Source organism: Otolemur garnettii, unplaced genomic scaffold (assembly GCF_000181295.1).
Source record: "Otolemur garnettii isolate 467f Iridium unplaced genomic scaffold, OtoGar3 scaffold00013, whole genome shotgun sequence".
NCBI classification, from domain to species: Eukaryota; Metazoa; Chordata; class Mammalia; order Primates; family Galagidae; genus Otolemur; species Otolemur garnettii.
Genome location: NW_003852408.1, coordinates 11059642 through 11080617, shown reverse-complemented (window position 1 = coordinate 11080617; position 20976 = coordinate 11059642). Strand labels below are relative to the sequence as shown.

Here is a 20976-nt window from a genome sequence, read left to right as displayed (position 1 = left end):
GCACCCTATTCCTTGAGCCACAGGCACCACCCTATATTTTTTATTGAAACAGAATCTCACTATGTCACCCTCGGTAGAGTGCTGTGGCATCATCCATCTAGTCCACAGATATTTGCTGACTTTTGTCATCTATTCTAAAGAAGAGAGGAAAAAGAATATTCCAATTCCCTTGGATACTTTCTGATAGTTTCCTGGCTAGTTGAAGGAAGGGGCAGGGAACCTAAAGGAGGGGAAGAAACTAGAGGGCACTAACTCCGGATTGTGTGTGCACCAGCCACAGGGACAAGGGCCCTGCTCTGTCCTGTTTCTACAGCTGTGGAATCAACCACTACGGCTGGGAATTTAAAATGTGGACTCTAACAGATAAAGGGTTGTCAGGTTGGGATTGGTTGTTACCACTTCTTTTTTTTTTCCATCTAGATTTCAGGTAACAGCTTATTTAAGTATGACACTGGGGAAAACTTTACCTCTGAAGAAAATTAATTTTAACATTTCCAAAGGTGGGTTGCCGTTTTTTCTTATTAGCCGTTATGGAACCGCAGCTTGTTTCTTTAGCTTCAATATTTTTAACCAAAAGGACATTTTTAAACAGGAATTAATCATACACTGAAGTATATAGTTAAGGGAAACTAAATGTTTCTTCCTTTATATTTTTGGTTATATTTATAAACCTCCCATGAAATTCACATAAACTCAGGATTCTCTCGACAAGAATGAAGCTTAGCCTGTTCAACTATTTTAAAGTTTTTATATTTAGACTGTCCTTTCCATTTTTAATATAGTTTAGTGGCATAGATAATAGCTGTACTACCAGAAACAAAAGTCAAATGCAATAATCTTTAGTTTATGAATCTTTAGAGCAGGAGTCAGCATAATTTCTCTGTAAAGAAATTTTACTATCTGTCCAGAAAGTAAATATTTTAGGCTTTATGAGTCACCTGGTCTCTGCAGCAACTATTTAACCCTGGCATTCTATCTCCAAAGGAGCCACAGGAAATATCTAAATAAATGGGCATGGCTGTGTTCCAAGAAAATTTTATTTGCAAACGTAGGTGGCAGCTGAAATGAACAGTTCAGAATCTGATGACAGCAATGTACCCTCTTCCTAGGAAGATGTTCTCAGGTATCCTCAGAATTTTGCTCATAGTTCTAGAGAGGATGTAGCGCATACCTGGAGCCTAGCTAAAGAGCTCAGTCCAGGAATCTCTGTTTAATTAAATTTGGTTGGCTGTACGGCCTAGGTAACAACCCTGGCTTCTAAAGTCCAAGTTATAACTATCTTCATCGATTAAGGAAGGAATAAAATCTATAAAATTTGGCCTACTTCTTGAGTTTCTCATTGCTCAGAAAGAAATGGGCACTGCGTTTCCTGCCATTGTGGATAAATCTAATGAACAGCCATCCACTTCACCCGTGTGAAATAATTTTTGCAACACACAGCAGGTGCTGGCGAGAAGGGCTGTGATGTGTCGTTATTGTTTTCTAGTGGAATGTCACCTTGCCTTCAGTTGACAGGAGTTCCAAGGTACAGAAGATGTAAAGGATGATCACACGCTAAAATATCACTTCATTCCATGATATAAAAGAAATCTTGATCTTCCTTAATCTATCACGTGCTCTTGACTGGGAAAAGACAAGCTCCTGAAAATGAACGGCACCCTATTTAGAGAAATTCAGTGCATGTGACATTTAAGAAGGGCAATATTCCAAGCATAAAATTCCAGTAATTTAAAGTAACCCCTTCAGGATCACTCGATATTTACACATCCACATGAAGTCTGTATGAGTCTTAATAACATCATTTAAAAACTATTGGCCAACACTGAACCTACAGTCAGAAATGTCTCCAGAGGGAATTACTAAGTTTGGTGTAAACCGTTCTGTGAAAAATCCAGGCTAAGATAATGTCGCCCTGTGCATTCCACCTCACTGCTACAAGCTTGAGTTGCTTCATACGAAGCAACCAAAACTTTAGCAAAAGATAGAAAACTGCCATGACAATTGCATTTGAAAGTAGGTCTGGCAGAAAGGGTCCCGCCGTGGTGTAACACGCTGTATAAACCTGAACAACTGGCATTAAAGTGCTAACAGAGAAAAATGTAACACAAGTTTAAAACTCACACGATTAGAAAAATTTGAAACCCACAACTCAGATGCTTTGGGCTTGGTAGCTCTGCCTGCCATTCTCACCCCTCACTCTGACTACATGATTTCCTGTCCCTGGGGTCTCACCTTCTCATTTCTGACTACTCCATACAAACTGCAATCCTCCCCTGCCCTGGCCCAAGGCACCCCCACCACAGCACTGCTTTAAAAAGTGCCCGGCTTGTGAGAATATTGAATTATTTCGTTTGTTAGTTATTTGGATTTCTGTTAGAATGTAAAGTTCAGGAGAAGAGGAATCTTATCTCCTCTGGTTCAAGAGAACATCCCCAGCCCTGAGAATCATGCCGCTGCCATCTAACAGACGCTCGCTCAGCACCTGCTGGACAAGTAAATGAAGGATGATTCTTAAGAGCCCAGGTCGGCTCCCTCATCAGAAACCTCACTGTCATAGCACTTGGGTATAAAAAACTGAGCAAAACAACAATAATGATGAAGAAAAAGGAAAAACAACCACATGCTAAAATGTGAAAAAAAAATTTCAAGTCTGCCACCAAGGGAAGGAGATCGTTGATTAAAAAAAAAACTGAAGTCACTGGCCTCATGTAATAGAGTAGTTTCCAGAGCTACAACAAGACTTTCAATACTCAACTGATTTTGTAATCGTCATTTTAAAATTCAATGCCTGAGCCATGAAATGAATTCTGAGTGTAGAAAGAAGCATCCCCCAAGACCACAAGCAGACATGTAACTCTTACATGATCAATTTCTTTCAGCATTACTGTCGCCCCTCACTAAAATGCCAAGGTAATCGGTGCAACACTTATCTTCCGAGGAGGCATCTTGGGTCTCTAGTTGCATTTCCCAAGGCTTCACTGACCACGTACAACTTCTAGACTGTCAATACCGCTTCGATGTCTTAGTTGTAAAGTCCTTCAGCTCTTCAGATAAGCCTTTCTTGTTAATCTCTCTCCAGCTGAATGATAGGTTGTGAGGTAGGGTAAACAACTGGGTGTGCAACTTTTGACTCTGAAATAAAGTCCGTGCTTCCCTGGACAGTTGTGTACTTTGCCACCACTAATTGCTTTCCCCCAGCTCTTGCCACAGTGGGTTAGTTTACGTAAAGACTGCTGGTCAGGGACACCTCTTCTGGGATATATGAACCTTTTATCATGGCAATTTATGTGTTTTAACAATGAATAGAGACAGACAGAGTGAGCTGCCCACTATTTAGAAACAGAACCATTTGGATGCACCAATCACTTGTTTCTGTCAGGAGAAATTCACGGCTTCCCAGAGAGGTTACTTTCTTGCTGAGATTTCCCCATCACCTATTTTTCTGGTATATCTGTTTTCGCACTTTCCTCTCTGGGAATCTTTTGTCTTTTCTTTTATTGGTTTAAAGGGCTGATTTCTTTATATGAGGATAACTACCTTAGGGCTGAAGTAGCTTATAAATTCTCAGTTGTACACAAGGAAGCTGAAATAGGAAAGACCAAGAAAAGGAGGGTTGGCTACTTCATTTTAGAAGTAGTCAGCCAGTACATTCATTTACACATTTCTTACAAAACAGTTTTTCTGACCTTCTCTTATTTAATCTCCAGAATAAAATCTAACAGAAAAGTATTACATACCTAGCAATCTGAGGACCAAAACTTAAGGTAATAAAAGTTAAGCAGCTCACTCAAATTAACACAGCCAATGTGTGCAAAGCTAGGATCAGAACTCCGAACTCCAAGGACAAGCCACCTCCTTCCCCTCTTCACAGAAATACAAATGATTTAAAGATAATAATGAAGCATAACCATCAATTCTCTTCTGGAACAGGATGGAAAGTTTCCAACTTTCTCAATTTACCCCGGAGTTTAGTTCCTTACAGCCCCCCTTCCCTTTATGATAAGGATAACTGGTGAGCATTCCTCCCTGGACAGTGCTCTTTGTAACTGGGTTGTCCTCTCTGCCTGGCTCCTGCCTCCCATGCAAGAGGGTAGTTAAGAGTTTCTTTAAAGTTTCTTTTTCTGGGAGGACAATTACAGGAGGAGGGTGAAGGGCAATTATATCTCCATAACAGAATCTTCCCTGAGCTCCTTTCTGCTGGGCTTTTGATAATATGTGTAGCAAGAGCCAACTAGGAGAGAAAAATCTGAATGCTGATTGTAAAGAAGATAGCCAGTTCTCTCCCCAGGGGATCTCAGAAAATGTGTATAATTGACTCTGTTTCATAGAAGCATGCTGTGAAAAACCACTGTATGACTTCCACAAAGAGTGTCAAAAATGCCATCCAGAGATGACGGGGCTCAGTGGATGATGAGCCACAGTTAACTATTGATGGCAGCAGAAACATTGCAATAACCTGGCTAACTGGCACTGGCAGATGACTCAAGCCTTCCACTTGGGCATAGGTTGGTGTTCCTCAAACCTGTGCACCTTCGATTTGAATCCACTAGATTGTTTATAAAATGAGCAGTAGGTTGAAGAAGAAAGAAGAGGCTAACACAGCATTGGTTTTGAAAAAATAAAAATTCAATGAGAGGATGCCTAATCTTTATGAAATATCATAAGGTTTTTTTAAATTTTGCAAATAACCAATGACAAGTGATCAGCCTGGGGTCCACCTAGTGCCTTCCCTGAAGCACAGCTGGTGACTTTTCTCCCTGTATATTTACTTGTCTTCAGACAAAAATCATGCACTTAGTTCCCTGGAAGGCACTTTTTTTTCCTAGCAGTGGTTAAAATGCTGAAAGGCAATCTAAAAGAAAGAAATAAGGATGCGGCTTACTCCCCAACGTCAAACCTGAACTACTGACATATAAGCAAAGAAGGAGCTGAGGATGAAGGCTGCACATGACTTGTCAAAATGTCCCTGGTTGCTTTGATCAGTTTGTACAGTCCAGGGGACAGACACGTTAGCCAGCTTATCCACTAACAGGCAGCGGGACCATATGCTCCGAACTAAAAAACAGCCGCGTAATCTGGTAGTGGAGGAGTTGGTATCTCGGTTTCAGTTTCTATCCTGTGACAAACGGAATGCAGTAGGAAACAGCACTGTGACATTGCACGTGTGATAAATAACACGAAAGAAGAAACTTTCCTGCACAGCTTGGACACAAGATTTTTCATAAAAACATGTTCATAAAAATGATGGATTACATGATAATAAAAAGCTTAGAGATCAACCACCATATCCTCTGAAATCCTTCCCTCAGTGGCACTTTGGGGATCTTTGTCCCTGGATCTCACTTTTCTATTAACTACTCTTTGACTGGAGCTAACTGCACACTCACCGACCTGTTACGTAGAAATGTACCCCTCCCCCAGGGGTACATTCTCAGTTACTTGCAGCTCTAAAGCAAGAAGAAATATGCTTTTGGGTGGAAAAAAAAATGTAGTTTACTTGAAACTGAAGGCTGCCTTTTATCCTATGGTTTATACATCAAAGCCCCATTCTAGATCTCCCTCCCCAAATCCCTTAGCCAGACGGTTCACCGTGGAAACCTTTGGGTAAAGAATTGAATTGAACATCAGGAGCATCTTCAAGGGGTTGTTCGAAAATGAATGTGAGATTCCCAAAATTAAAGCACTCAAAAAAAAAAAAAATGAAAAGAATCCCTCTCTTCTCCTGACCTTGGAAACAAGTAAGGACGATGTTATTTTAATTTGCATTCAAATTTTAACAACACAGTCACACAGCACCCGTGGAATCGACGTTGGGTTTGCACTGAAGATTGCTCATCATTTCATTATGGTTCATTATGTTGATAACTGTCAGAAAGCATTAGAAGCGAGGGCTTTGAGTAATAGAACTGAAGTGGCAATTTTAAAACAATACACTTTCTGGAGGAAATACAGCAGCACACTAAATTCAATTAGAAAAGGCCAAGGTAAAGACAAAGTAAGTGATGTTTGCTGTTTGGAACTTGGTTACTTGGCTGTCTTGATAACCCAAACCTGCAGAAAGCTTTTTCAGATGGGGCTGTTTCGTCATAGACTCTTGGTGAATTTACCCTCATTAGCTCTAAGCTCTTCTAGTATAAATTGTCTTAAAAGCTGCAATTTTGGAATATTTCAGGCCGCATCTAAGTATCAATCAATCACTCTTTGTTTGTTTGGCGCAGCTGACTGAATTATGCAAGGCCATTTACTTGGGGACAGATTTGTGAGGGCCCTTCAAGTTGGCAATCTAAAATAATAATCTCTCATTTACAGGGGGCTCCCAATCATGAGGCTGTAATAAGTTTCACCAAACAAGTTAAATAAAGAGCAACCAAAAGCCCAAGGACAGATTTCCAATTGAAAAATATGGAAAACCGCTTTGGTAACAGTGCTCAGAGGTAAAGGTGGCAAAATAACAAATTAGCTCTGCTTTTTTAGGTATACAAAGCCAATTTACAATCTTTGCAGGGCATTTTCTCTAGTACATTTTGAAACACCATAAAGAGTGGGAAAGTTACCGTAAATATAGTATTGGCTCAGCCTCTCTGGCAGTGGGGGAAAAGACCTTTCTCACTGCAGTCATTGAACAAGCCACACATGACTAAGACAATCCAAAATCTTCCTGCCTGGGCATGCCGGTAACTACTCCCAACACCACCAAGGGCCAAACTACGTTCCAGACTAATGAGAAAAGAAAACATAAGGAGAAAGAGAGCTGGAAATGGGAAGCGCGTGGTTATCTGCAGAGTTAGAGGACATTAACTTAATTAATAAAAGTCACATCAAACTTCCTGTGAAGAAATGACTCATGAAATCAAATCCCAATGTTGGCGTAGATGGCGTCCTTGAGTGTGTGGAAGTATTGTGTCTATCTTGTTGGCCATGTTGACAGAAAAGCCCGTTGACTGATAAGTGTCTGAGGTGAACCCTTACATTTCTGCTCTCTGGCAGTAGCTTAGGGAGGATCTTGAAAGAATAACAAATGACAACAACAACAAAAATAAACTGGAAAAACTCCATAAGGAGTGCATCTGGTTATGTGACCCCACCCAGGTTGGATTTTCTTCATGTAGAAGACAAAGTATTTCATTTCCATTAATGGAGAATGTTTAGAATTCTTGTAATAACTTTCAACAGTCACCAGATGAGCTGAAGAACAGGCCTGAAAGTTATAGGCATCGAAAAAGAAGGTCCCCCCTCCCCGGCTACCCATCAGAAAAAGAATCTACATGCTTGCTTGATAAAGATGGTTGACAGATCTGCAGCTTCAGTATCGCCTCAGCACCAGCAGAATCTCAGGCCTAACCTCTGTCCTTAGGTGATTTCTGTGCTAAACACCCTACTCAAAATAGGTGTGGGCTATTTTCTTGCAAATACTCCCATGATGCTTCCATGGAAACGTCTGAGTGCATTTTGTAGGCAGCGATTAATGTTAATCTGGCCAGAGGCTCCATCAAAAAAGTGCTCTCAAAGATGAAGATTATTTACCCCCAATTTTCTTAAGTTCTCCAGATCATGTGAACTTCCTAGGTGTTTCCTTCTAAATTATCCAGTGCTACTTGTATTCACCTGGTCTAATCATTCTCCAAGTGAACAAAAACCTGATTTTACAAGCCAGTGGAGCACAGTGTCTCTTTGGCTAGAAGAACGAGTCTCAGATAGTGTGTTTTATTTCTTCATTAGTGTGCCGTCACAGTGAGCGAGCACTAAATGCAGGGCTGCATAAGAATGCTGGGGTTAAAGACAGCATAATGAACAAAGAAGGTGCCTGATTAGCATGGCTGTCAGCACAAGGGAATTGGGTTTGTCACCTGGCTTAACCAACTGGTAAGAACTGATTAGAGGCTGGAATCAGTTTGAAAGGATCCCTGATGTTTATGTTCCTTTCCATCCCCACATCTTGTCAAGAGAATCCGATAAAGCTGGGGGCAGGGTGCGAGTGGGGAGGGGTATTCTGCCGGTTATCTGAACAAGAGGTCTTTTGAGAAACTCCCACTCTCCCCTCCACTGCAATCTGTGTCTACTACAGTCCTGTTCAACAGAACTTTCTGCAAAAACAGAAAAAGTTTAGGGCTGTGCTTTCCAGTATAACCACCACCAGCTACATATGGCCATTGAAATTTTGAAGTAAGATTAAATAAGAACCTGAATGTAATGTCAGTGACTACTGCATTGGTGGTGCGGGTCACTATATTGGAGAGCAAGGGAGAAATCCAGAGGGAGAGCCATAGGTTCACTATTAAGGTCCAATTCTGCACCTGACTTACCACTGTATCTAACAGCAAAGTACAGTCACTTCTGCGATTATCCTTATCTCAAAGGATGTCTTAAGAAAATTATGTAGTTAATGTTTAAGGTTTTTTGTTTGAGAGAGAGTCCTGCTCTGTTGTCCTGGGTAGAGTGCCATGGCGTCGTCATAGCTTACAGCAACCTCAAACTCTTGGGCTCAAGTAATTCTTTTGACTCACCCTCCCAAGTAGATGGGACTACAGGTACCAGCCACAACACCCAGCTAGTTTTCCTCTTTCTAGTGGAGATGAGGTCTTGCACTTGCTCAGGTTTTGAACTCATGAACTCAAGCAATCCACCTGCCTTAGCCTCATAGAGTGTTAGTGGTGGATGTGAGCCACCATTTCTGGCCTAATGTTTAAGTTACAAAAAAACAAAACAAAACAAAACAAACAAAAAAAACCCTAAACTTAAAAATCCAGTTCTGTAGAGAAGTGGTCTCAACCTTGATTGTACAATCAAAAAAACAGGCCAACTTTTGAAAATACTGATGCCTGAGTCGTATCCCCAGAGATCCTGAGGTGCAGGGCAGCAGGGGGTAATTTAATTATGTAATTGAGGGTAAGAACCACTGAGAGAAAGGCAATGAGCTATATAGTCCACCTGCTGCAGAGGTCACCTGGGGAAGGAAGTGACCACCTGGGGAGAAAAAGTGAGAGAACAAATATTTAGTAGATCTTGACCACATGCCTTTGCAAACGTTTTCTCATTTAATTCTACAGACCATCCCAGAGGTAACTAGAGAGAATTCCATTTTACAGATAAGGAGATTGGGGTTTGGAGAGGGTAAACATCCTCTCAAGGTCACCAACTGAGTTGGTGGTTAGAGCCAAGGCTTTCTGACCTGCCCTGAGAGTTCCTGGGTGACACCATCTGCGCTTCCTCTTCACTGAAGCACTGGGTGTCAGTCCCTGGGAGGCCGCGCCATCAGGGGAATGCCCGTGAAGCAGTGACATGAAAGCAGACCTTGGAGGGGTGAAGTGCAGGAGTTTCAAGGGCAGGACAAAAAGGATCACCTATTGCATTGGTATTTTCATGATTTTCATCAATGACTCAAAAAGTTTCCAGACTTCTTCCTTTAACCATGCTAAGGATAATCTTTTCTAAAACATCAAAACTACTTGAATTTTTACACGTTGGGGTCTATTCATATGCTAAAATCAATAATTTCGGTTTTTTTTTTTTTCCTTTTGCATCTTTAAGATAAAGCTACCAATTTTTTCAGCCAGGCGTTGTGGCTCACACCTGTAATCGCAGCATTAGGGAGGCTGAGGCAGTTGGATTGCCTGAGCTCACAAGTTCAGTTTGAGACCAGCCTGAGCAAGAGTGAGACCCCTGCTCTAAAAAATAACTGGGCATTGTGTCAGGTGCCTGTATTCTCAGACATTTGGGAGGCTGAGGCAAAAGGATCACTTGAACCCAAGAGTTTGAGATTGCTGTGAGCTATGATGCCACGGCACCCAACCCAGGGAGAGCAAGTGAGACTCTGTCTCAAAACAACAACAAAAAAAACTACCAATTTTTTTTATAGAAGTAAAATTTCAAGGGCTTGACCACCACAATCTTATTACACAGATGGCGAAAGGCATCTGACCATGTTAGCTGAGCGAGGCGGCTCACGCCTATAATCCTAACACTCTGGGAGGCTGAGGAGGGCATATCGCTTGAGCTCAGGAATTCAAGACCAGCCTGAGCAAGAGTGATGTCCCATCTCTACTAAAACTAGAAGTAGCTGGGCATAGTGGTTGGAGCCTGTAGTCCAGAGGCTGAAGCAGGATTGCTGAGCCCAGGAGTTTGAGGTCGCTCTGAGCTATGACGGTGTGGTACTTTACCCAGGGTGACAGAGTGAGAGTCAGCCTCTAAAAAAATCAAAATATAAAAAGTTCACTAATGAGGTTATTGGCACACTGTCTCCCCCCAGAAGGCTAGACAACAGGTCAGAATCACAAGACTGAAAAAATACCTGGGAGAAAGAGCCCCAGGCCCTATTGTCATTGAAGGTAAATTTCATGACATTTATAACACAATCAAATTACAATCTCTAGAGAAGGTTTTGTCTGCATGTAAAGGAGGTGGTGAACTGCGTGGTGCAAATAGAGGGTGATAATCAAAATGCCAGCCCCAAATACTTCCCCTAAATTCCCACAAACAGAGAGCTGTTGGTAGTGGTATGGCCAGAGATGGGGAGTTTGTTATTAAACTAATCACAGAAAATGGAACATAGAATAAAATCATTTACACCTGGAAGAAAAAGTGTTGGGACTTTTCCAAATCAAAGTGGCCATCCTGAGAAAGTCCTTAGTTGATGGGAGGAATGGAAAAGAAAGCAAGCCTTGCCTACTCATGTTTCCAACTAAGGCTGGCCCTAGGATTCTCCTTACCTGTGGATGTTCCTGCTTGACTAAGCAGAGTAGGCAAAAGAACCTCCCAGTAATAAAAACCAGGTGAATTTTCAGGTTGTACAGCTCTGTCCAAGGTGGGGTGTGGTCTTGGGTGTGTCCCTGAACACCTCTGAGCTTGATGTCCCTTGGTCTATAAAGTATAGATAATACGTGCCTTACAGACCTACTGTAATATGAGCCATGAGACATGGTTTATTGAAAGTGCCTAATATGTTACTGGGTATCATCATAAAATTATCATTATTATCATTGTCTCTTGCTATAAAAGAAACTTTGGAGGTTATGGCAATTTCAGTACAGATTCGGAATGGACCTGTCTCCCCAATTCCTTTTTAAGGTGACACTGGATTGCACTAGGAAATAACCTCACAGCAGCCCTGACTCTTCAAAAACTAGAAAAAAAACTTTTATTTGTAGTGACATTAGCTCCAGGCCAGCTAAGATGAAGTTTGTTTGTAGTAGTTAGGAAAGAAAATAATAATAGTTATAATAACAGTAAAAGCTGAAATATGTGTATCAAGTAGCAGGCATCATCGTATGCATTTTACATAGCATGTCACCATTTGAGTCTGTTGACTAGCAGCAGCCTTAAGGGAGGTACTATTATTAACTCCAATCTGCAAGTCAGAAAACAGATTTAAGGTGCTAAATAGTAGCTCGGTGCCTGCAGCACAGTGGTTATGGTGCTGGCCACATGCACCAAGGCTGGTGAGTTAGAACCCAGCCTGGGCCTGCTAAACAACAATGACAACTGCAACAAAAGTGTCAAGTGTTGTGGAGGGTGCCAGTAGTCCCAGCTACTTGGGAGGCTAAGGCAAGAGAATGGCTTAAGCCCAAGAGTTGGAGGTTGCTGTGAGCTGTGATGCCAAGGCACTCTACTGAGGGTGACATAGTGAGACTCTGTCTCCAAAAAAAATAAAAATGCTAAATAGTCATGCAACTGCTCAGTGGTGGTCTGGGAAACAAACAAAACCGGTTGAAGGTCTGTACACAAAGCCACTAGGGTGCCCCACCAAACAAAGCCTCTCGTAATGGGAATGTGCTGGTGAAATGTCTGGGCCCATAGCTCCCTGTTCTGGGCAAAATCACGGCCATTGCAAGGTCTGTGAAGCCCATGGTACACATGAAAGGAACGACCAGACCCGGGAACATTGTCTACACAAAGTATGGTAAGAGATTTCTGGAGTCCTCCTGTAGACCCCCTCTTCATACCAAGCTTGCCAGCCTCATTCATTCACTAACCCAGCACTTACTGAAACAAGCATTTATTAGGATCCAGGCCTGGGTGTTATGAATACAAAACTATGAGGAAAGATGAAAGAGGTGAGAGCGATGATCTCAGTGCACCTGAGCTGCCTCTTCACAGACGGAAACCACATTCCCAAACCCTGCCGTCTACCTGATTCTCCTGCAGTAGTCAAGCTTCCCTGAGCCCTCATGCGATGGTAAATCCATTTATAAATTCCAATCGGAGCTCTAATTACAGTCAGACAACCTCTGAACACTCAATCTCTTCTCCACCAACTAGTCTGTTGGCAGCTGTGCGTTTTGAAGGCAACCAGAAACAAAGACAATGATCCTTTCTTTGTATAAGCATTTCCCCTGCTAGGATGGAGAAAAGATGCATGTTTATCTGATTCCCCCCTGCATGATTATCCCAGGAGAAGACCTGGCAGTGCCCCCCAGGTGGTAATGAAAGCTGTTGGCATAGCAGAGACGGAGACAAGCACACAACTCACGGGTGCAGGGCATGGAGGCCGCATCATTGTCAGCCCTGAAAAAGCCTCGGTCACAGGTGCACGAGGTGGCTCCTTCCCAGACAGAGTAGCTGTGGGGTGGGCACTTGGCACAGGTGGCATCCGTGGAGAGAGCCTTGTAATATCCAATTTTGCAAGCTGCAGAGAAGGAGAAAAAACAAATAAATATAAACCACTCTGAGAATACGGCAGAGCAAAATCTGAAGCCACCTCCTTAAATCCAAAGAAGGTTTTTTTTTTTTTTGCTAAACATTAGCAATTATGTGGCTTGAGATACAAGTAAAGTAACAAAAGTTAAAAAAAAAAAAAAACATGAACCGATTATAGTCACTCTTTCAGGGTCATTAACATTCCTGGTCAGGTGACGTGGAACCCTATGGCAGAAATTTTCTTGCAACTGGTGCTATCAAGTAAAATCACAGCTAAAGTTTATTGAACACCTTTCTACGAGCCAGTCCCTTTTACATCACCTGGTTATTTAGTCCTTACAGCATTCCTTTTCTGTAGGCATTGTCTTTACCTAGAAGTGAAGAATTTCAAGTTTCGGCAGTTAATTATCAGCACAAGACCTTGCATCTGGTGAGTGTCAGAAACTAGCTTTGACCCCAAGCACTCTGCCCTCAAAGCCTGTGTATACTTAGCCACAGAATTTGAGAGTGTGGTCTTTAACCAGTTGGAAGTGTACCCAAGTGCTAACCAAAAATTGGTTGGTGATTATTTCCTAATTATAGCTATAGAAAGAACCCAATGGAAAGACCAACAAGAGCAACCAAGTAGAAAAGACAAGAGTTTGTAAGGCACAGGTCACAGATTTAGAGCAATGTCATAAAAACAACCAACTATAGAGTCTGGAATATAATATGCTAGAATTTTTTTTTTTTGAGCAGCAAATACTTTGTGTTTATTTTCGAGTTAATGAAACACTCCTAGTTTTCCCTCTCTCCATTTTTTCAGCACCCCTCCCAGGCCACGCACACACCTCCCCAGGGGCCAGTGCCGGGAACATGGGCCATATAGTTCTGTGTGCACCTGACCCGCTTTCCATGACTTCATCTTCATAAACATCTTACTGACACCAAGGACTACTTTTACTAATGTGGAAAAACTCAACTAATTTGGTGAAAACTCATAATAAAAAATAATGACTAGGGCCTTGCTTCCCCCATTTTTTCTTCTACGCTCTTCATGCTCAGCTCCCAAATCTGTCTCAACCTGAAACAAACGTTGACCAACACCATCAGTATTACACCCAGAGACGAGGCCATTAAAATAAAGTTATTCCATGACACCAGAGGTTAAAAGAAAATGTGACAGTTACCCACAATCTTGGCAGCATGATTCACTGTCAGTCCTCCCCCCCACCCCATTTAAATCCTGTCGTTAGGATGTGTGTATATACACCACACCAGCTGGGGAAGGGCCTATCAGGCATTTTTTATGGGCCTGGCCACCAAAACCAATCAACGGTGCTAGCAAGCCCGCAGATCTCAGGGAAATGAGCAGATAAGAAGAGATCAACAAAACTGACTGATTCTCTGTGAAGACTTGGCCACAATCCCTCTGCTGCTCCTCGTCCGGCAAGCATCTGTACAGCTTCCAGTTGGAGCCTGTTCCTCCCACTTGCATATCCTGTTGGCATTTTCTTAATCATGCTCTTGTAATGGCAAGCGGAAAGGGAGTTTAGCAGGAGCTCAGAAAGGCACACAGTTACTTCACTCTTATTAACTAAAGTTGTTTATGGAATTTCCTTTTAACAAGCCAAAACTTTATGACGTGTGGAGTGCCAACAGTAAAAGTGTTCAGAGATCAATCTGTCCCTTATTTTTGCTTTCGTCTTTCACTGGACCGGAGCATCTTAGAAAAACAAGTTGCTCTGATGACTGAGATTTATGTGTCTCGAGTTTAGACACATTGCATAATTAGATCAGGTTCAACTTGCAAGGTGCTTTTTGGTCATGCTTAAGATGGCCCTAGGGTTTCGATTAAAATCAGAAACCCTGGCTTAGGCAGGAAGAAGCCCCGAGGTCAGGCCTGGCTCTGAGTACCCACACCACCACCCCCACCCCACCACCCCACCCCGGTCTCACCTGGCACTCAGTAGTAGCTAACAAAAATGACCTGTGGTATCTCATATTAAAACTGCCAAGAAGGCACAAATTGCTTTTATTTTTTTCACATCTGAATGTTTGGGGCAAAATTCTGCATGTTACTACTGATAATTCTTGACTTCATCAAACATCAAAATCTAAAAACTGACAGTGAGAGCCAGGGATTGGTGATGAAAAAACTGACCAATGACTGATCATTGCAATGTGAAAAAATCACACAAAGCTTGTAAGAAAGAAGAAAAAAGAAAAGGCATCTTTGTTTCCTCAACTTGTATTCTTATAAAACTACTTCCAGTTAAAAAATTAAACTCATAGATCACAAAAATCTAATTTCTCCTAAATTCTTTAAATTAACTTTAAAGTACAAAATTGGGCTGCTGGGAGAGATGGCTAAAGCTTGTAATCCTAGCATTTGGGGAGACCGAGGCAGGTGGATTGCCTGAGCTCACAGGTTCGCGACTAGTGTGAGCAAGAGTGAGACTTCCTCTCTAAAAATAGCTGGGCTTGTGGTGGGTGCCTGTAGTGCCAGCTACTTGGGAGGCTGAGGCAAGAGAATTGCTCAAGTCCAAGAGTTTGAGGTTGCTGTGAGCTGTGATGCCATGGCACTCTACTGGGGACAACAAAGTAGACTCTGTTTCAAATAAATAAATAATAAAAACAAAATTGGAGTTATATACTATGCAAATCCAAAGGAAAGTACATTTGTAAACTTTTATTTTGTTCTGTAAACTTTTTTTTTCTGTTTTTCCCTAAAAAAAAAAATAATAATAAAAACAAAATTGGGGTTATATACTATGCAAATCTAAAGGAAAGTACATTTGTAAACTTTTATTTTTTTCTGTTTTTCCCCACAGCTAGTCCTAACATGCTACCAATAATAAAAATATATGAGTTCATTTGGGAAACAGAGTTTTACACCAATTTGGAAAACAGAAGACTGCCGTTCTTTAACCATGCTATTTTTACTCTCCTTTCCCCTTGCTTTTACAAGCACAAGCAGAAAATACAAAATTGTCATCGTGCTATTCTCAGCAGTCCTTGCTACCCTTAACACATTCTTTTGTCTTCAGCTACATTAAGACCATGTTATTAATATTTCAGGATTCTTAGAAAGGCTCTCTCAAAATATAGTAGTGGCTTTTTACGCATACAGCCATTTTGCTGCCTACATCCAAATGACCTACTAAACTGATGGTTCAGTACATTTCTGTGCTCTGTGGCGCACCGCCTTCTGGCGTTTGGTGCATAAATGTGTAAGCAGATTTTGCATCTATTCACCACTTACTTGTGTCTTAAAATGTTCACCACCTCTTTCATTCTACACAAAACCCCTGTGAAAGAGGCACTTGGCATTACAAGCACTGACACCTGTTACCATTTCCCATCACTCTCCTTGAAGTGAGAACTGTTGCACTGTATTTTTGAATATTAATGAATTGGTAAGCCAGTCTAGAGAAGAGTCCACAGTGCAAGCTCCAGAAACATCTTCCTCTTGCCCTCTTTCCAGTGAAACTTCCCTAGAGGAAGAACCAGAGGAAGGGGCTCCTTACTTGGCCTCCTGAATATGCCAGTGTGAGAAGATTAGTTCACATGTGCAATGCAAACTTGGCATTCAGTTCCTCGAGCTTTGACTTAATTGGTTCTTTCTGTTGACTTTAAATAAAAGAAGGTGGCGGATGTGGAGTGGAGGAGGAAGAAAAACTCTCCTCTTTCATTGGCTCCCCCACTACCACAATAAGGTTGCTTTAAGAAAATCTTTAGGAAAGTTTCTTTGTAGAATACTTGGACATAATTACTTCTGGTTAGAAACAAAAATCATTTTTTTAAAGTGACATGGTATCATCTGGATTTTTTTGGTGCATTCTGTGGGTACATGAAGATACAGTGTTCAATTTAATGCGCTGATTATACTTTAAACAATATCCTATGGTCATTTTTTTAAAAACCTTATCTTGAGGTTGTGATATTAGGTACCCATTCCCAAAGAGGTTTGATGGAGAACACTGCCTTTTGTGTACTGGATACACAGAATATCCAGTATTAGGAATCTATTTTAGAAATAGCAAAGTCACTTAATGGCCATTATTGAATTAGTCCACTCATTAGACTATTTATTATATTAACAACATAAGGAAAAATAATAGGAAATATCTGTCAAAGAGGGTGCTACTTTGAAGTTTTGTAAAAATGTATGAGTCCTGGCCATCTTTGGGGAAGCTGTGAACATTAATCAATAGAACATTAACCAACATTCCCATAGTACAGATAGGAAAACTGAGGCAGAGAGTCTAAAGATTTGCCAAAGGTAGTGAGGATTTCTTAACCCAGGCAATATGGACTTCTTGAACTAATATGCTACAGACCTTTTTTTTTTTTTTCTTTTTAAACCTAAAGGGTGAAGATGAACAATTTCTATAGAAATCTGGCTGATCCATACCGTCTAACTCATCTATATTCCACAACTAGTTGTACTGCTGTGTGCTGGGAATCATTAAAAATGTGATCGTTGAAGGAACCATGGAGATCATATTGGCCAGGGATTGGCAAATATTTCTATGAAGAGCCAGAGACTAAGAGGAAAACCAAGAGTATTAGAGGCACTTGAGGAACAATTTTCTTTGGTGACAGAAATAAAAATATAACAGTAATTATCTTTTTTGTAATACAGATTTACTGATAAAGAGAATGTGAATTTTTTACAAGAGAGAGAACATTTCACTTAACAGAGATTCAAAGGAAGTGTTCACAACTACCAAATCCATTGCAAATGTCATCTGTAGACAACATTCTTAGTTCTCAGATCATATAAAAGCTGGTGGCCGGCCACAGCTGGCCCAGGGCCATACTTTGCTAACCACTGATCTTTTGAGATGAATGAGGTGCCCACAGCCCCCTTCTGAAGCGTGGCAGGAACAAGGCTGCAATGCATAGTTCCTTGATCTATGCTAGTCTGCAGTGCCTCCCTGAGTTTTAAATGACAAAGTTTAATAAAGAGCACTTCCTTTTTTTTTGAGACAGAGCCTCGGGCTGTCCCCCTGGGTAGGGTGTCCTGACATCACAGCTCACAGCAACCTCCAACTCCTAAGCTCAAGCAAGTCCCCTGCCTCCACCTCCCAAGTAGCTGGGACCACAGGCACCCGCCACAATGCCCGGCTATTTTTTGGTTGCTGCTGTCATTGTTGTTTGGCGGGCCCGGGCTGGATTCGAACCCACCAGCTCAGGTGTAAGTGGCTGGTGCCTTAGCTGCTTGAGCCACAGGCGCCGAGCCAAAGAGCACTTTCTTAACCATTGCTGCATATGAGTAAGTTTGCAGCAAACTTGCACTGCAGTAGATGAGTGAACTTTCTATCAACTTTCTTCCCGGAAAAACGAATGTGACTCAGTACAAGTATAAATAAAATTACTTTTAAAATTATTATTTTACTTGATTAAATGATGTAGCATGAGTTGGGTAATATTCCTATACCTATTTGGGGGGGGGTAGAGATAATTTCTTTTAGGCACTTCAAATTTCTGCACTTATACATTATGATTAACTTTACATTTACATTGTTTTAGGGTTTTTCTTTCTTGTAAATGTTAAGCTCGAACTGTTTTCATCTAGGAAATAAGAGAATGACAGTGAGTTGGTTTCTGAGCCGCTAAGACCATGGAACAACTATGACAGCAATCAAAATTCTTTGCATTGATGGTTGATAAAGACAAATGATGCCAGAACATTCTGCCTATCAAGATAGGTTTATTCCCAATTTCAACTGAGGGATAAAGACAGAGACACAAAAAGTGTTTGAGAGCTTTGAAAGATGTGACCAGATCATTATGAGTGTGACCTAAATTCTAGTTTGGGTCACAGTTAACTGAAGCAGAGCCTTTAGACCTCTGATTTTCAACTACTGTGCCTTGAAAATTGTAAAGTTTATTAATTAATTTATTTCCAAAAGAAGTTCAAAGCACAATAAATGATTTTTTACTTTTTTTTTTTTGATCAACTTAATTTAAGTGTGCCATGGACATTTTAACTGCAGGTTCAAGTGTGCTACGAAATAAAAACGGTTGAAAAACATCGCTTTAGACTGAAGATGACTTGGGTCCAAATTTAGATTGACAAACCTCTGATCTCAGCAGCTTCTAATCTTTCTTCTCAAATTCTAGCATCTTTCTTCTATGACTCTAGCATACTTCAGAGTGACTCAAATGACTTGTTAAGAAATCAATTGTGGGGCCTCAATCTGAGCTTATGATTGCCTGGTGAGGCCTGAGAATTTGCATTTCTTATAAAATCTCAGCCTAATGACAATGCTGTTGGTCCAGGGACCACACTGTAAGAACCTCTACCCAACTGTAAAGTGACCCATTTCTAAGTAAAAACACTAAAGAGCAGTTTATCTCAAACAAGCTCAAACCACCTCATCCTTTTTCCAATATCTAAATGCTATACCCTTCCCCCCCTTTTATGAGACAGGGTCTCACTTAGTCTCACCCAGGCTAAAGTGTAGTGGCATCATCAAAGCTCACTGAAACCTTCAACACCTAAGTGATGATGATTCTGCCTCAGCCTCCCAAGTAGATAGGACTACTGGTGCACACCACCACACCTAGCAAATTTCTCTTTTTTGTAGAGACCAGGTCTTGCTATGTAACCCAGACTTGTCTCAAACTTCTGGCCTTAAGCAATCCCCCCTGGTCCCCCCATCTCCATCTCCCAAAGTGCTGGGAGTACAGGTGGGAGCCTCCACACCTGGCCTCCATGCGCCAAATTATTATCAGAAGAAGAAGAGTTGGTTTTCGAGTTGGGAGGGGGGAATGTGAGAAATCTGACATTTTTAATGTAAAGAGAATAAATGGGTTCCTTATGAAATTTAAATTATTCTTCAAATCAATATAAGTACACTTTGTAGTACTCCCAACATTATAAAACAGATAGTAGAGTAGAATATTCTGAAGAAAATGTACTGTTCCAATAGAAAAATAGAAGAGACAAGGCCCACACACAGAACTCGGTTATGCTAGAGGTTACTTGGTAAAATTCAAAGAAAACTTACTAAACTAATACTGTCTTGAATAAGCAGCTGTCCTCTGCTATCAACATCGTGAAATGATTGTTCTTATTTTTGATACTGTATTTCACCACTATTAAATGACACAATTAATTCTCTTTTTTTGGTTTCAGAACACTCTTCTCCTTTGTATAAATTCAGATGATAAAATCTGATGGATGTTGAAAATTACTAAATAATTATGTTGCAGGTACTATTTTTCAAAAGACAGCTGCAAAACTAGAAATTTAAGATTACCCCATTTATACCAAGGTTTACTTTTTCTAATAAACACTGGAGAAATGTGGAAAAAACTATATTATGTTGCTATAAAGGCTCTAACCTGATGTTGGCCTTTAGTATCCTTAGGATTGCTTTTCTTTTCTTTTCTTTTCTTTTTTTTTTTTTGAGACAGAGTCTCACTTTGTTGCCTTCGGTAGAGTAATGTGACGTGACAGCTCACAGCAACCTCAAACTCTTGGACTCAAGTGATTCTCTTGCTTCAGCCTCCAAGTATCTGGTACTATAGTTGCCAGTCATAACGCCCGGCTATTTTTTGTTGCAGTTGTCATTGTTGTTTAGCTGGCCTGGGCTGGGTTCAAACCCTCCCCCCTCCGTGTATGTGGCTGGCATGGTAACCACTGTGCTACAGGTGCCAAGCCCTTCGGATATTATTTTTAAATGACTTTAGGGAAGATGGTAGAGATTGAAAGGTTCAGATAAAATTTAAATATTCCCTTTTTGGTGATCTTAATTAATTTGTAAGGAAATATACCACACATTCATTTAGAAAGGTTAAGATATTTAGAACAGAGATGTTTTACTACTGACAACATCAAGGATGTAAATAAAGAATAACAAAGGCAAAAACAAACAGATCACTGGTTATTTCCTATCTAACATGCACACTGGCTGTCTGATTCCTTTTTACACTGCATCATAATTTATAGCAGGGGCAGCGGGACACATCATGGGAAAGGCCTGAACTACAGTTTGGTGACACAGAGACATGAATTTGGTTCTTAGCTTGTCATTTACTGATGTGGTGATTACCTGAGAACCTCTACATGAGAATGAAGCCCAGTGTGCTGTGTGAGCAGCTGCTCCCTGGAAGGGTCTTCCTGTGGGTGCAGCCTGGTGTGCTGGGGGCATGAGATGAAGACAAGAATAACCCCTGTAGTGTTTTTACTCTCCAGTTTTTTGTTTTGTTTTTAAATAGGGCTCCCTAGAATTTCCAAAACACTATGAGATAACTTATCTATTATTGTTTCAATTTCCTCTGTTATCAACCTAGCAAAGAAAGTCCAAGATGGAATTCATAGTATCTACAGCTTACTTAGAAAACCAT

At 41.0% G+C, this 20976-nt stretch overlaps 1 protein-coding gene across 1 annotated transcript in view; it reads right to left on the bottom strand.

The window, feature by feature from the left end:
• Window positions 1-20976, bottom strand: part of EPHA4 (EPH receptor A4) — a 138135-nt gene that overhangs the window by 59701 nt on the left and 57458 nt on the right. The window contains exon 4 of the mRNA XM_012802116.2: window positions 12467-12622. Within this exon, the coding sequence (XP_012657570.1) occupies window positions 12467-12622 (156 nt within the window). The remainder of the gene's footprint in view (window positions 1-12466; window positions 12623-20976) is intronic.